Source organism: Bison bison, unplaced genomic scaffold (assembly GCF_000754665.1).
Source record: "Bison bison bison isolate TAMUID 2011002044 unplaced genomic scaffold, Bison_UMD1.0 scf7180017864212, whole genome shotgun sequence".
NCBI classification, from domain to species: Eukaryota; Metazoa; Chordata; class Mammalia; order Artiodactyla; family Bovidae; genus Bison; species Bison bison.
This window is the reverse complement of record NW_011494784.1, coordinates 156,722-174,310: the sequence shown is the minus strand read 5'-3', so window position 1 is coordinate 174,310 and position 17,589 is coordinate 156,722. Positions and strand designations below refer to the sequence as shown.

Genomic DNA, 17,589 nt, shown 5'->3' with positions numbered 1-17,589 from the left:
CTTTCAGGATTTGGAATAGCTCAACTGGAATTCCATCACCTCCGCTAGCTTTGTTCGTAGTGATGCTCCCTAAGGCCCACTTGACTTCACATTCCAGGATGTCTGGCTCTAGGTGAGTGACCACATCATCGTGATTATCTGGGTCATGAAGATCTTTTTTGTACAGTTCTTCTGTGTATTCTTGCCACCTCTTCTTAATATCTTCTGCTTCTGTTAGGTCCCTACCATTTCTGTCCTTTATTTAGCCCATCTTTGCATGAAATGTTCCCTTGGTGTCTCTAATTTTCTTGAAGAGATCTCTAGACTTTCCCATTCTATTGTTTTCCTCTATTTCTTTGCATTGATCGCTGAGGAAGGCTTTCTTATCTCTCTCTCTCTTTGGAACTCTCTCTTATCTCTTATCTTTCTCTTTGGAACTCTGCATTCAGATGCTTATATCTTTCCTTTTCTTCTCTGCTTTTTGCAAAGTTGCATTAAATAGTATCTTTTTCAAAGCTAACTTGGCAAAATAAATACATGCAACTCACAAGATGTCAAAGTCTTTCTCTTGAGTAATTAATATTTGGGCATAGGGACCACCTTATGAATCTGATAGAATCTGTGAAACTTTCCACAGATAAATGTACATTTAAACAGGCACACACATTTTATTTATTATTTCAGGAGGCCACATACTCTTCAGAGAAGAATTAGGACCTTTGGTTGATGGACACCATTTTGAAGATTAATTTGTTACAAATACTATTACTCTAACAGCATAGGTAGCTAGATAGGCATTCTGCTCTTAAAGAGTGGAGTTTTTTTAGTAGAGTGCTTGCATAAGAAGCTTGTTGCAGCATGTTTTATAAACTAGAAGTCAGAATCTTACCTCTGGCAACATGATAAGGCTGAATGTCAGGATAAAGAGAACCATGTTTACTCCATACATCCATCTCAAAAAGAGGAAGTATGAAGCCACTGATGAGCCAAACTGACCTATTAAAAAGAAAATAAAAGTTTGAGAGAGGGGGCAAAACAAGACAAAAGCCAAGTCTTGGTGTCTTCCAAATTGAGTCATCTCATTGCATCATTGCAACACATTGATTTTTTTTCACTTTTACAGGCTCTAGCATTTTTTTTTTTCTATCCAGAAAGAGAAAATGTTAACATGATAAAAGTAGATGTGCATTCTGCACAATTACTACATCTTTAGAGTCCATCTTCCTGCCTTTTGCTCAGCAGCCAGAGTTGCCATTTGAAGAGTTCATTTTATTCTTTGAGTTAACACAGTTAAGTGAGAAAATCTATATAAACTGGTTATGTTATTGAGCCCAAGCTCATACTACTCACCACACAACAGGTCAATAAACCAAGAGATGAGTTGTTGGTAATGACTTTATTCAGAAAGCCAGCAAACCAAGAAGATGGTGAAGTTATGCCCCCAAAGAACTATCTGGCCTGGTTTAGAAGTTAGGTTTCCTTTATACTAAAAGCAGAGGGAAAAAAGTCAAACACTTCCTAATTCCAGCTAGCTTCCAGAGGGAATGTGTTAATTTCTTCCTTCCTTTAGTCATTCATAGGTAGACCTGATGAGAATGTTCCTCATGAGCTAAACAGAGATATTTTAGCTTAATGCTCATTACCTGGAAGGCAGGATTCCCAGAAACAGGCCATTATGTATAATTTAAACTTACAGGCAACATCCCTTTAGTGGTTAACATAACAGAACACAAAAATTCCTCCCTATTACAGTTACTACAATGCCTGGCCAGTGGTTAGCTATCATTATAACTACTGTGCTTCTTCCTCTTTTTTCCTCAAGCAACAATATTCTTTCCATAGTTTACCACATCTTTTATGGAGAGGAGCCTGGCAGGCTACAGTCCATGATGTCACAAAGAGTTGGACATAACTGAGTGACGAACACACACACACATCCTATAGACCATTCCGTGCTGTTCTGAGCAGATGGGGCATTTCATAGATAGTGTAGAAGCTGAAGCCCATTCATTCATTTTTCACATGTTTACCTTCTGTCAGGAATTATCTTAGATGTGAAACATAATATCAGAGACAGGATTGCTGCCCTAATACAAATTATATTTTATTGAGGTGTGGAAATAAGAAATATGCAATAATTTAAAAAGACATAAAGAAGTATACATCCATCATAATATATACTACATTACATTATGATCATAAATTTATAAAAGTATATATAATAATTTATCCAGATCAGTCCTAGAGGGAAGAAGGTAAAATATTGAGAGGGGTTGCTTTAGATGGGTTTGTGGAGGAAGGTCTGACTCTCATGTGAGCTTGGCCTCATCTTAGTAAGCAGAGGCTGAAATGAAAGAAGGTAACATTTGAGCAGAGATCTAAAGTTGAAGGAACAGGCAGCAGTGTCCAGAGCTGGGGAAGAGCAGCTCAAGCAGAGGAAAATGCAGGGACAAATATCATGAGGGAAGCCAGAGCCCAGGACAATTGAGGAACAAACCTAAAGGCTTCCGGTTGGAGTACAATGAATAAAGGAAAATGGAGATGGATGCAGATGAAGAAACCAAATGACAGTGGGTGTAGGGCCTCTTAAGGAAAGGTAAAAAGTGAGCGTTTTATTTTAAATGTGACGAAAAGTCATTGACAAGTGTTAAGCAGTGGGAGTGGGCAGGGAGACTTCACATTTTAACACTCACTTCAGGCCTGGGGAATTAATTGGGAGGGGACAAGCAAGAATGTGCTGTCAACTCACACCTCAGGTAAGTAAAGTGATCTGTCCAATTCTTATTGACGAAGAAAAACCAAATAAAAGCATTCTCTTAAATCAGAGAATGGAAAAGGAAGAAAAAACTGAATTTGAGTCTCAGGTTGAAATTTCACAGATTAATAAAAGCCAATGTCCTTTGATAATCATTTAAGATTCAATAGCAAGTTGCTAGTTTCCCCAGTCTTCCTAATTTTCATTTTCATTGCCCAAGAAAAACCAGGGAACATTCTCAGCTACTATCTGCATCAGGCCCTTTGTCCTGACTCATTCAGCAAAGCACCTCCTGGGGAACACTGGTTTTCTTGGAGTCTCTAGCTTTGAAGCATTGCTGATGGGGAAGCATTATTACCGGAGGAGGGAAGTTAGTGTGGAGCAAATTTCAGCCTCTGCTTACTAAGATAAAGCCAAGCTCATATGAGAGTCAGACCTCTATTTCCAGAATTTAGTCCATTCTTTAGGTACCATCTTACTTACTCTCAGAACACAGTGACAGTTTTTATAGAAACTTAAAAGGAATTCAGTGTCTAATTGGACATTGTGCATGCATGAAGGCATGTTAAATTGCTTCAGTCATGTTCAACTCTTTGCAACCTTATGTATGAACTGTAGCCCGCCAGGCTCTTCTGTCCATGGAGTTTTCCAGGCAAGAATATTGGAGTGGGTTGCCATGCCCTCCTCCAGGGCATCTTCTTGACCCCAGGATTGAATCCATGTCTCTTATGTCTCCTGCATTGGTAGGCAGGTTCTTTACCACTAGCACGGCCTGGGAAGCCCCAGTTGGACATTTTGTATTTGGATTCATTTCATTTTGTAGAGGGGTACTGAGTTCTACAAAATTTCAAAAAGTGTGTGCTGTTGATAAACATGCCCGCCCCCCGCCAGGTGTTGTAACTGGATGCACTGGTCTATCTGTAGAAATGCTGGAGCAGATCCTCCTCTCCGAGGACATCTGATCATCCACCTGGCTCCCAGTGATTTCATATCATTTCATGGTTGTTATCTGTCTTCTCTGGTAACAACTACCCAAGGGCTGCCTCAGCCAGGTTCACTTGTCATGTTTTATTGAAGGCAGTGGACTTCCAGCTTATTAGTCATTACAGTTATTCATTAACTGGAGAATATTTGTCTCTAGGTTTCCGTGGCAAGCTTTTCCCTGAAAATACATGTGAAACCCTCTGATATAGAGTTCTGAGCATAGGATACTGACCCATCCTTCCCTCTTTCCCTCCCTCCTTTTTTCTTTCCTTCCTTCCTGGCCTTTTATGCTTTTGCTCTTCTAATTAGCACCATGGACCACCCTTTCCCACTCTCCCATACACAATCCCTGGCAGATAAGTGTAAATATACCTAAAAGCAAAAAAGAAAAGCAAATTAAAATATTTCAAAAAATACCCCTTACATAATATATGGGCTTCTCTAGTGGCTCAGATAGTAAAGAATTTGCCTGCAATGCAGGAGACCTGGGCTCAATCCCTGCATCAGGAAAATCTCTTAGAGAAGGAAATGGCAACCCACTCTAGCATTCTTGCCTGGAGAATTTCACAGACAGAGAAGCCTGGCAGGCAGGCTACAGTCCATAGGGTCGCAAAGAGTCAGACACAGCTGAGCAACTGAGGATGCACAAACACATCCACCCTATATATAATCCATATATATTATGGGTGAAATATACATTCGATCCCAAAGCTTATAAACTCGAGTTTTTAGACTTGAAAGTGGCTTCACCACAATTTTTTGGGGAGGTAGGGAAGTGAAAACTAAGGCTTTTCTCTGCAAAATCCTAGGTATAAAGAAAATGAATTGTAGGAAAATAGATTTCATCAAAGTTAGAGTGATCGTAGGAAAGATCCAGACACAGGTCAAAGAGACCGAGAAGTCCAGAAGGCAGTGTTCCTTCTGTGTGACATCTACCAATGGCAGAGGAGGAAAGAACACTAACAAAACAAAAACAAAGATCACAAAGAAGAGAAAACAAATCCATGGGTTGACATCAAAGTTCCATATGCCCTTTCCCTTTCTCAACACAAAAAATGAAAAAGAAAACCTTTTCCCTCTTCATATTCACTTAGCCCAGTGGTTCTATCCTCCCAGGGATTGTTGACTGAAACTGGCATTTCCTAAAAAAAAAAAAAAAGAAACCTTTCTACAGTGTAGCTAAATGAGCATAATTAAAAGAACAGTAATTTCCATGTGCTTAGACTTATTCTTGTAGAAAGTGAAAGTGAAGTCACTCAGTCGTGTCCGACTCTTTGCGACCCCGTGGACTGTAGCCTACCAAGCTCCTCCATCCATGGGATTCTTCAGGGGAGAATACTGGAGTGGGTTGCCATTTCCTTCTCCAGGGGATCTTCCCAACCCAGGGATCGAACCTGCAACTCTTATGTCTCCTGCATTGGCAGGCAGATTCTTTACCACTAGTGCCACCTGGGATAATCATAGTTAAATTCATTAAAAAAAAATTTTTTAAATACTATTTTATGCTATATAGAATAAATATGCAATGAATGTGTGTGTGAGAGAATAGATATAGGTAATATCCATCAAACAGCTAAGGCTGATCAAATTTACAAATCTGGATTGTGCCCATCAATGACCAATTCCTTTCTCTTTAATCTAATGAATAAATTCTGTTTCATTAGTAAATTATTAATATATTAAAAGTCTTTGGTATTTATTAAAATGAAGTCTAAACCTTATACAATATTCTTTTTCCTGAATTTTCTTGTGTATCTTTTAAATTAATGTTAAGGTTTCATATCTCCCTCTGGATATTTATTATTAAGACAGAGTAATTTGTAGTCTGTCATGGTGATAATTTCCTCTTGAACAGATGGGTAATAAGACAAGCAGATAAATATGAGCATTTCTAAATGGGAAAAGACCAATTAAATTACCTGCTGTGAAGTACAATATAAATACCATCTTGTTAGGCAAGGATTCAGAACACAGTTTCTGTCAAACTGATCTAAGGATGGGGAATTAAATGTGGCAAATTTAATTTACATTTTTCTGGAGCCCTTAGGCCAGCAGGGAAACATGTAGTTTAAACTCTGTGCTTAAGGTTGCCTGTCTAAAGCTATTTCTGGTCTTAAAAAAAAAGTAGTCTATCACACCTTAGTTTTTTTTTTTATGTCTCCTGTTTCTGAAAACTGTCTTTTTTTCAACTTTTTATTTTGTATAGCTCATTAACCATGTTGTGATAGTTTCAGGTGAACAGTGAAGAGACTCAGCCATACACATACATGTATCCATTCTCCCGCAAACTCCCCTCCCATCCAGGCTGCCATATAACATTGAGTAGAGTTCCCTGTGCTATACAGTAGGTCCTTGTAAGTTACCTATTTTAAATATAGCAGTGTATACATGTCCACCCCAAATGTCCTAACTATCCCTTCCCCCAACCATCCCTGGGAACCATAAGTCTGTTCTCTAAGTCTGTATCACACTTTAACTTTGATGCTGTAATTTACTATTAGGAAGAAGTAGATTTTGATTCTGAGAAAGGCTTGTAATCTCCAGCTTGAAAGAATTCAATGATTTAATCCATGGTTTTCATAGTAATACAGGAGTGAAGTAAGTATAGGTTATATTTGTACTCCTGGAGTACCAATGTACAGCTTCTTCAGCAAAATATGCAATCCAATGTGGTTGATAAGGTGCTTCTCAGCAGGTAACCATGCGGTTTTAGGCAAGGTCCTTTTACAAGGCTGGCATAACAGTTAAACTCCATGGCATCACCATATGACACAAAACTTCACAGCAAGAATTATCAAATCTATTTTTCATATGAAAAAAAGTTGAAAGTCAACAAGTGAGTACCTGGTCCACATTAGTATTGGGATCCAGGCCCTACTGGGATCAAAATGGAAACAGCAAGAGTTTTAGAAATTTATTTTTCCATTTCCATTTGGAAATTTAATTTTATTCAGCACATTCATTAAGATTAAGCATATTCTAGGTCTGGGGGTCCAGGAGTGAACAAAACAAATGTTCTGCCTTCATATCTATTGGAAGAAATGAACAAGATGAAGTGAAATGACTGTATTTTTCATTTAATTACTTTATTTATTATTTATTTAATAATTTATTTTTAAATTAAATGAAAAATACTGTATTTTAGATAGTGATAAGTGTTGAGAAAAATACAGCAAGAAAGGGCTGGTATAGGAATATGTGGGAGGAATTAATGAGCTGATTTATTTTATTATGTATTATGTATTCGATTAATAAGCTGACGTATTTTAATTCATTGCCATCTGATGATGAGAGACAGAGGACTGAGAGGTAGTCACTCCTAAAACGTGCCCAATCTTGTCAGTGAAATATCCATCAACTGTGTTATCTCCCTATGGAGCCTCCACTTTAATTAGGCAACACCACATTTAGCCAGCAGGAAAATCTGCCCTGCTATCTGGAGGGGTATGGAGGAAAATCAGATTCTACTCAAAACTATTAGAAATCAGAATATAACAAGGTTATGCTCAAAATCATATTTACAATATTAAAAAATTTTTATCTTCCTTATTATAAGCCTAGAGCACTATAATAAATAGGTTTTTGATTGGGTATATTCTCCTGCTTTCTCTGTACACTATGAACATTGTACAAAATGAAGGCACAATATGATATTCAGATAGTGAGTTTCTGGATGATTATTACTTATTCTCCCTTCAGAGGTTTGAAAAAGATGCTTTAAGATTTCTTCACTATTTTTAGATATGTCTCATTTTGATTATTGTCTAACATCCAAGTGAATGTATATTTTCTTTTTTTGATATTTCTATATGAATTTATTTTAAATTGAAGTACAGTTGATTTACAATATTTCAAGTGATTATGTATTTTCAATGTCATGTTCATTTCCAAAATAAAATCTCTGCTTTCCCAATGATATGACTCGATGTCATTGTGCACAATACGGACTTTCATGTGTAGAAGAAAATACAAGGTCAAAATGAGAATATTTTGGTCTAATGCAGAAAAGGAGAGTGGAGTCTCCAGTGCTGCAGTTAGTAAGTGCTAGCAAAGCTTCACAGTGAGCAAAGAGGTCATAAAAATGTCTTTATTTGTTTGTTTTCTTGTTTTTAATCTTTTCAGTAGTACAGGACTGAGAAAACCACCTGATAAGCTTATGAGACATTTATCTAGGACAGTATTCCTCATCTAATGAGATAGAATGAGCACTTACTTTCAATTGCCTTGATTTTATTTTCCCATGGGACACAAGCAGCTTTGAAGTTCTCAAAATCTCGGAGAAATTTTGCCCATTTCTGAAAAGAAAGCCAAGTACAACAGTAAAACCCAACTGCTTGTTTGTTAAGATGTTTATCCCCCATACTCATCCCAAAATATCACATGACAATGAGCTTGGAAAGATTGCTCTGGCATCACATAGTGCTTTTTGTAAAAGGGGAAGATGCTAGGTTTCACTTGTTCTCCTGTTCCCCACCTACTCCTGGACCAATTTAATTAAAAGATATTTACTGGCTCTCTGTTTTACAGAAAACATGCCAACCACTGAAAATGATCTGTTTATTCTGCTACACAGTAAGAGAGCAGGGACTGAGTTAGCACCTAATAAGGTATGTGTTTAATTAAATATTCATTGCATGAAGAAATTAAGGAACTATAAATAAGGCACAGTTCCTGCTTTGAAGGGCTTCTAGGTCAAGTACACTGTACAGTATGTTAAGTGCTATGACTTTTCATTCTGGTAGAGATAAAACAGTTGTCTAAATGGAAAGGCATGGTGTTATAGGAAAGGGAAGGAAAAAAAAATCATAAACTAGTTTTTGTAAAAGATCTTCCTTCCACTTTATCCAACAATGTTGGGTTACCCATAAGAAGAAGAATGAGGATGGGACAGATAACTTTGCATATGTGTAGATGATGCTGGGATAATGGATGAGCTAAACAGGCATGTTTAGGAGTAGCTAAATAAGATTTGATACGAGTCTGAAGTTCAAAAGATTACCTAAACCAGAAACAACTCAAATATTCATCTATAATCGAATGGATAAGTAAATTACAGTATCTTCATATGATAGAATATAACATATAAATAAAAATGAACTATAACTCCCACGACATGGACATATTTCATGCAAATAACATTGCTCAAAGAAGCAAGAAACAAAAGCATAAATACTGTATGATTCCATTTATTTAAACTGTAAAAACAGGTAAAACTAATCCATGATATATAAATATGTATCAGATCTACCTATAGATTTCATATTTAAGATAAATAAACTTTATTCCCAAAACTGCATCTCTATGGGAACATGTTTAGCATCAGGTGGTATAACATTTGTAAAGAGGAGATAATAATGTCTACATACCTACTTTGCTGTGAGAATTAAATGTGGAAGGACTTTTATAATAAGGACTCAATTTTTATAGAAGGATTTATCTCAGTGCTTGGAACATAGTAAGTGCTAAATAAATGTTAGTCTCTTTTCTATCTTTTCCAAAAGTTTATATTGGCATATCATTTGTTTTTTCTTATGTTCTATCCAATTTATAGTTGATGTACCTAGTAGAGAAGAGTTATATGGCTCTGTAACTTGTAGACATTTTGAGAAAGAAACCTTGATCCAGAACCACATAACTCCCAGGGAATGAAAATGAAAGGGGCACAGTCCATTACATTTGGAAGTGATAAAATTATACAAGTCAATCTTTTGCCATAAATCAATGTTTCTCAACTTATTTTTCACTTTAACTCCTTTAAAGAGCCTTTCAGGACAAAAAAAAAATTTTTTTTTTTTCTGAATCACCCCTTTCTCCAAATTTCAATAACACAGAGTACTGAGTATCTAGCATAACATGCCTAAGTATACACGTAACATGTTGGATTTTTTTTTTCACTCTCTCAGAACAGAACCAATTTTACAACCCCTTGGGGGCAATGTGGCTTCCACAGAGCTTATATGGCATTAAACTGACTGAGCTATGAAAATACTTACCTTGGCCATCATCATCTTAAATGCAAACCACTGTTTCCCTTTTCCTTTCCCAAGAGCCCCTTCATTTTCACTCACAAATTTTTTTGCTTCCCTGAGAAAATAAAACAAAATAAAATGTGGGTGGAGATTTATAGAGTATATAGGTAGTGGATATTTAATTTTATTAGGTCTACTGCTTTATTTCTCCTTGACCCTTTTAAACTCTTAACAAGTGACTGAATTTCATAATCTTGGGATTTGTAAATGATGTTTAAGTTTTAAAATCTAGCCAAGTGTTTAAGTTTTTAAAATTCTCTCCAGGAAGAATAAGATGTTTTAGTCTCACTTATTAATCAGCTGGAGTTATCAAAAAGCAAGGAATTTATGCTAAACATCAAAATAGAGAACCCCAGTTCTCATTTCTACCACATGTAAAATTGAATCTGAAGTTTATTTCAGATTCTGGCAGTCAGAATGTTTATTTTAAAATACTTTCCTTCTTTTTTAAGGATTGCTTAAAAAAAAAATAGTGCAGAGAGTTTGGGACAAACTGACATAGAACACACTTATTGACCTGGTATTTAATCTCATAAAAGCAATTATGACTTAAAACAGAAAAATCATACTATATAAAGCAAAGGGGTTTAGGGAAGAGAGAAAAGGAAAGGAATAATCTTTGGCCTCACATTCTCAAAGGGTTTCAAATTTAAACTTTAACATTATTCCCAAATATTTGTACTTTTACAGTAGTCACATCAGTGTCTTTGTGTGCGTTAAAAAGCATCAACTCATCAAAACGGATAAAGTGAACATGTTAAATACGCTACAACTTTTATAACCTTTTTTAGTCATTTTTGCTATCGTTGCCTGTTTGCAATTTGGAAAGAATTTTACAAATAGAGGCAGTCCAGGCTTGCCCTGACCTCTCAGGGGCCATAAAAGGCATAACCCAAGAGAACCAAGAGATAATCCAAACCTGGACATTGGTTCTACAACACTGTCATCAGTTAGGTGGCCCCTTAGTACATGACTACAAACAACACACAAAGTATTCTTTAAAAACTTCATCCTTAAGTTGATGAAGGATATTTTTGTGTTCCTCAGAATCAGTGCTAAACTCATGATTTTACAATAACCAGTGATCAAAACAGCACATGCCTGCTACTTTAGCCGATAACTAAACAATGGTGCCCTATTATTCACCCATACATGGGCACCTACCCATGGTCTGCCATAAAAACACAAGCACAATGGAGAAGATTCTCTTCAGACATCAGACTCCCCACATCATTTCTTTGATGGCAGGGACAATATCTTACCCTTTTTTTCTCCTACAGCACTGCTCACTACTTGGATCATAAGACGTGTTTAGTAAACGTATTTTCAAGTAAACTTGAAATAGACATGACTGGCATAATTCAGGTAGATGGAAATAGGGAAGTGTCTAAAAACTGTATTATCCACATCAATTAATGCTCAAAGGCAGTCATTCCTAGACTTTGGAATCACACCCTTCTCTCCTGCCTTCTCAGAAACTAAATAGGACAGCTTCCTAGAAATGAAGAAGAGTTATTAGGCTGGCCTTGTGAAACACTCTGACATTCAACAGGACTTCTGGGCTGTGAAGATTAATTGAAAAACAGTTTCTAAAACATTCTACAGTCTAGGATGTTTGATAAAGCCATATCAACAAGTATAAACTGAACTCTCATGGCTGGGTTTTAAATGCAGGCAATCAAAAACAAGCATATCACAGTTAAACTTTAACTATGTGTTATAGAGATGAGAAGACAGAAGTGAGTATGGTACCTAACAGACACTTTATAAAATGCTGAACTGATATAAACTGAAAATCAAGTAACCTGAGTTTAACCCAGCCTCTGTGATTTGTCTCTATAACCTTGTCCATGTTTTTGTCACTCTCTATACCCGTGCTCGGAGAAGGCAATGGCAACCCACTCCAATACTCTTGCCTGGAAAATCCCATGGACAGAGGAGCCTGGTAGGCTGCAGTCCATGAGGTCGCTAAGAGTCGGGCACGACTGAGTGACTTCACTTTTACTTTCCACTTTCATGCACTGGAGAAGGAAATGGCAACCCACTCCAATATTCTTGCCTGGAGAATCTCAGGGACAGGGTCACACAGAGTCGGACACGACTGAAGCGACTTAGCAGCAGCAGCAGCATACCCATGCTGGGGCTTCCCTGGTAGTTCAGACAGTAAAGAATCTGCCTGCAATGCAGGAGACCCAGGTTAGATCCCCTGAAGGAGGACATGCTGCTGCTGCTGCTGCTGCTAAGTCGTGTCAGTCGTGTCCGAATCTGTGCGACCCCATAGACGGAAGCCCACGAGGCTCCCCCGTCCCTGGGATTCTCCAGGCAAGAACACTGGAGTGGCTTGCCATTTCCTTCTCCAATGCAGGAAAGTAAAAAGTGAAAATGAAGTTGCTCAGTCGTGTCCGACTTTTAGCGACCCCATGGACTGCAGCCTACCAGGCTCCTCCACCCATGGGATTTTCCAGGCAAGAGTACTGGAGTGGGTTGCCATTTCCTTCTCCAGAAGGAGGACATGGCAACCCACTTTAGTATTCTTGCCTGGAGAATTCCATGGAGAGAAGAGCCTGGCGGGCTCCAGTCTACAGGGTTGCAAAGAGTCAGACACAGTGGAGCAACTAACACTTTCACTTTCTTTCATACCCATGCTGAGGAGAATCCTGTTTTTCCAAAGAAAGTGCACTTGCTCAGGACTTGCACACACCTGAGCAAGTTCTGCACAGATTCCTTCAGTTACTGTGTAGCTTTTAACAGGTCCAGGATTCTCAAACAAACAAAAATTGAACAAATGCTTCCTGCTTGCTTGGGTGGTGGTGAAAATCTAAGGTGTGACCATAGATGTGAATGCGCTGAAGGCATTACTACACTGTCAGTTCCACTGTAACACTTGTTTTGAAACCAAGAATCTGTTCTAACATGATTGTTATATTATGGAACAACCTGAACATAATACAAACTTTGTGTTTGCTTATGTGTGATTTTTATCTACAAGAAACGCTAAGTGAATGCAAAAAAAAAAAAAATCACATCCACCTAAACCTAGAAGGGTATACACAAAACGTACACACCTCATCAACCAGCTACTTCATGACATCCCATGTTTCAGAAAAGCCACATCCATTCAGAGCTGACTTACAATGACCCTGCTTCCAGGCTTCACAATAACTCAAAAACTGAAGTTTTACCATTTCCACAAGCAAACTTCAGATCTTTTTCAAGGTAAACAGCCATATTTATTGCAATATTTATGCATTTCTCAGCCATTTAACATGTGTAAAATGTTGCTGCCGTTTTCTTAAATTTCTCTTTTTAAAATATGTCACCTATGATGTTCCTGAATGTTATGCCCCATTCCCATTATTCTGTAAGCCCTGTAGTTTTCATTACCCAATTTTCAAGGTGTGGTGATTTTTAGGAACCCATTCATCATGTTATAACAATTATTTGGCATCAAGAATTTTGAAATTCTTAAGACCAAGTATATGTAGGAATTATCACATCATTCTCTATAAATGGAGAACCAAAAATTCTTCTTAGTAGTAAAATCAAAATTTGTTTTTCAAATGTAATAAAGTGACCACTTTACAGACATATCCATAGCTCTTGATATTTAGGAGATAATTAAAGAACATCAGTTTGGCCTATTAGAGTTATATTGCTTTCTATTTGAGTGGCCAATTAGAAAACAAGACTGCTCTAAGCAATCAGAAGTGTAAAGGAATAGCTAATCTACTCCATAGGTTTTAAATTTTGTGAGCTGATAATTATGTTACAGGAACAGTAAACTAGCAAAATTTAAGAGACAGGGAAGTCAAGGTTATAAACAAGTTGAAATCACCAAAAAATTAATTGTAAATTAAATTATAAAATACAGAAATCTAGTGTCAGTGGACTGACACTAGAACACTAAATTGTAGGCTTGATAAGAGCAGAGTCGCAAGTCAAAGAGAATTTTACATTTGACTATATTCAGTCACCACTACATGAAGGAGAAGAAGGTATACCAAATGCTACAGGCAGTTCAGAGAAGTATTATTTGAAAAGGGAATAGTAGAAGTAAAAATATCCTATTATATCATATTAAAAAATATATCGTTATTTTTTATTAAATATAGATAATATGTTTATATTTTCATTCTCCCTTTAAAAAGTCATATATTTACATATTTTAAGACTATAGAATAATATGATAAGGTAGTAAAATTTAAATATCAAACAAAGAGTTTAAAAGTTAAAATAAATTGCTGTATCAGAGGACAAGAAACATTATAAAAATATTGTTAAAATTTTCCCACGTATATGTTTAGTTAGTCTTATGATTAATTATTGTTAACTGCCACTATTAACTAGTCCTCCTTTTTGGTTAAATTATAGGATTTGGGTCGATGAAAGGTAAATAATATAGAATAATATGTGATTTCAAATACAAATGAATTCTTCATATTTTTATGTTAAAGTAATCACTTCATAAAAAAAAAATTTATTTATATGGCTTCCATAAGAGTTTTTAAATCAGTTATTACATACATACTTCTCCTTTGAACAATCTAAACAAGTTTTTATTTTTTGTCTCTTAAATTGCCAAATTCTCCCTGGTGCTAGGCATAGTTTCATATTTGTCTTCCAGTATTACCCTACCCCACCCTCAACATACACACACATTCTGAGTTTTCAAACAAAAGTCTGGACTTCACTCCACTCCATATAATTTCAAGTATGAATTTTTTTCTCCCGGTAGCTCAGCTGATAAAGAATTCGCCTGCAATGCCGGAGACCCCGGTTCTTTTCCTGGGTTGGGAAGTTCCCCTGGAGAAGGGCATGGCAACCCACTCCAGTATTCTTGCCTGGAGAATCCCCATGGACAGGGGAGCCTGGCGGGCCACAGTCTATGGGGTTCCAAAAAAGTCAGTCACAACTGAATGACTAAGCACAGCACAATGCCCTACCCCCTCCTCTATTCTCCAAGAGGTCTTCTCCAAGTTTCATAGTTTCATACCTAAGGGCTCCTTGGCCAGCCATTCTAGCTCCTCCTGCTCCCCACTGCCTACCAAGGCCAAATAACTACCAGGGGTAGTGGGCAGAGAATTGTTAAGCAAGAACAGAGGGGTATAAGCATCTTGCTCCTTTCAAGCATAGAAGAAGGGAAATTGAGGTGGAAGAGCTCAGAGAAAGAACAAACCTTTACACTGTTTTCAGGGCTGACCTTTACAATTAGCTGGCATGATTTTAGGATGGAAGAAACTAGCATCACCCAATCCCATCCTTCCTGATAACAGATTTCTTAACCAGAAGACAATATCTTCTAACTGTGCTGTTAGAAACAAGATAGAAAAAGAAAATATCCAATATGGAGATAAACACTAAGTGATACTTATCACACTAAAGTAGCCATAACAGATGTCAGAATGCAAGAAAACAAACAGCAGAGTCTTTGAAAACCAAAAGGCAAAAAAAAAAAAAAAAAGTTTTTTATATTTTTCTTGTAATGAATCTACTTTCCTACCCATTTGTATTGTTCTAGATAATTTAAAGGGATTTTTCTAGCCATTTTTTATGGCTAACATGAAATAGGTTTTTGTGGATAAATTCTGAATACCCACTAGCCTCAAACCAACCAAATATCTAACTGAAAAACGTGTGTCATCTCCTTGAACTGCATTCAACAAAAGCTGCCTGCCAAGTCTGTAATGTAGTCTCCATGTCTCAGAGCTCAAACCCCTGGTACAATATGCACAGCTCTCTGAGCTGTAACCCCAGACCCAGGGATAAATAATTGAGCAAGGTCTATTTAATGACAATAATACCTGGCTTCATCATTCATTTATCAACCCCTTTTGTTGGTAATTAGAATAATAAGGTTTCATGGGTGTTCAAGAATGCTTTCACAGTTAGTTGAAGGAGCACACTTTGGCCTAACTTACAAAATAGATAATTTACCCTTAACACGTGATACAACCCTGATTCCACAAGAGAGTTAGGACACGCTACGCTGCCTTTGACACATTCTCATCCCAGGAAACGTGCTCCTCATTTGGGTTAGATTAAGTTGACTTTTCTTTCCTCTTGTTTTCAGTTTGATGGTATCATTGAGCAACCCATTTATTGCTCAAGTAAATGAAAGACATTTCAAAACTGGTCTTTAAGCCAACTGTCATCAAAACTTGTGCTCATGAACACTACTTTCCAATAAAGCAACCAGAAGAACGAAAAGTCTTTTTCTAATAAGTACCACCATTAAAAAAAAAAAAAACAAAAAAACTGACCAATTTAAATTGACTAAAACTTAGAGCTCTGACTTTTCCTAAAATATTACTGAGTAATTGAAAGAAAATTGAGGAGATAAGAAGATAGTCTAATGTACAGAAATGGAAAATAAGGATTATAGGCCTTCTTAGATAATATAACTCCATAATTAGACTGATAGAATTCTTTTAAATCATCCTAATACTGGAACTGATGATTAAAACATGTGCTTTTAAAACAAGGATGCTGGTGACAGTAGTCATAATGGGTAAGATGTTCAGCTGCTTCATCTTTAAAATAGAGATAGTAATAGCTATCCCAAGGGTTGTTTATGCTTTATAAGAAAGAATGTCTGTAATGTGTTTTGTAATAATGTATGTAATGTGTCCATGGCAAACAGGAAGATCACCATAAACAGTAACTATCATTAACAGCAATAGAACTAATAGGGCTGACCAATTTTGTGCTGACTCTCCAAATAAGTAAAAAGTTGAGGACTAGAAACTTCCAGGCAGTTGCAGAAAGCCAGTCCATTTCCCCTTAGACTGTGACCCTAGTGAGATGTGAATATAGTGGGAATTCATCTTATTACCAAAAAAGCAGGAGAGAATTCAGCTTTACATCTGAGACCTGATGAGGGGGCCCAGGTGTCTGGTTTCAGAAGCCCCAGATACAATGCTCCTGGGAGGAATGCTAGGTGCCAGCCCAAGTTCTGCTCCTGCCATTCTGTGCTATTGCAGAGAGTACAGGATGCTTGGACAGCAGGGGAGTCTGTGATTAGAGACAAAAAGAGCCTCCCTGTGGCTCAGGCAGTAAAGAATCTGCCTGCAATGCAGGAGTCCTTGGTTTGATCCCTGGGTCAGGAAGATTCCTTAGAGTAGGGAATGGCTACCGACTCCAGTATTCTCACCTGGAAAATTATATGGGCTACTGTCCATGGGGTCACAAAGAGTTGGAAACGATTAAGCAACTAACACACACACTCTGTTGACTAGGACCACATTTCTATTCAATTCTGTGATCTGTATCATATAACTGAGACACAGATTTGAATCTTGGCTCTGTCACATAATATTAGCCGTGTGCTTTTGGGGAGCTGTTGTTGATCCCAAACTTTCTCGCCTATAAAATATGACCAGGGAAAGTCACAGCAATGACAGTTAATGTACTGAATGTTTGCCATAAGCCAGGCAGTTTACATCCATCATCTCATTTAATCCCCGCCAAATCCTGCAAGGTGGGAACTATTTTTATCCCCATTACAGAGATGAGGAAACTGAGGATTAGGTCAGTAAAAGAGGTGTCCAAATTTACCCAGACAGTAAGTGGCACAGCACAGCTAGGAATTGAGCTCAGTATCTCCAGTTTCCTCAGAATAACATTATTACTTACGTCATGGGATTGGTATGCTGCTGCTGCTGCTAAGTTGCTTCAGTCGTGTCCAACTCTGTGAGACCCCAGAGACGGCAGCCCACCAGGCTCCCCTGTCCTGGGATTCTCCAGGCAAGAACACTGGAGTGGGTTGCCATTTCCTTCTCCGATGCATGAAAGTGAAAAGGGAAAGTGAAGTCGCTCTGTCGTGCCCGACTCTCAGTGACCTCC

At 37.5% G+C, this 17,589-nt stretch overlaps 1 protein-coding gene across 1 annotated transcript in view; it reads right to left on the bottom strand.

The window, feature by feature from the left end:
* Nucleotides 1-17,589, bottom strand: part of TMC1 (transmembrane channel-like 1) — a 137,340-nt gene that overhangs the window by 66,766 nt on the left and 52,985 nt on the right. The window contains exons 5-7 of the mRNA XM_010844885.1: nucleotides 9,712-9,802; nucleotides 7,932-8,013; nucleotides 869-975 (exon numbers count right to left, since the gene is read on the bottom strand). Coding sequence (XP_010843187.1) covers nucleotides 869-975; nucleotides 7,932-8,013; nucleotides 9,712-9,802 — 280 coding nt within the window. The remainder of the gene's footprint in view (nucleotides 1-868; nucleotides 976-7,931; nucleotides 8,014-9,711; nucleotides 9,803-17,589) is intronic.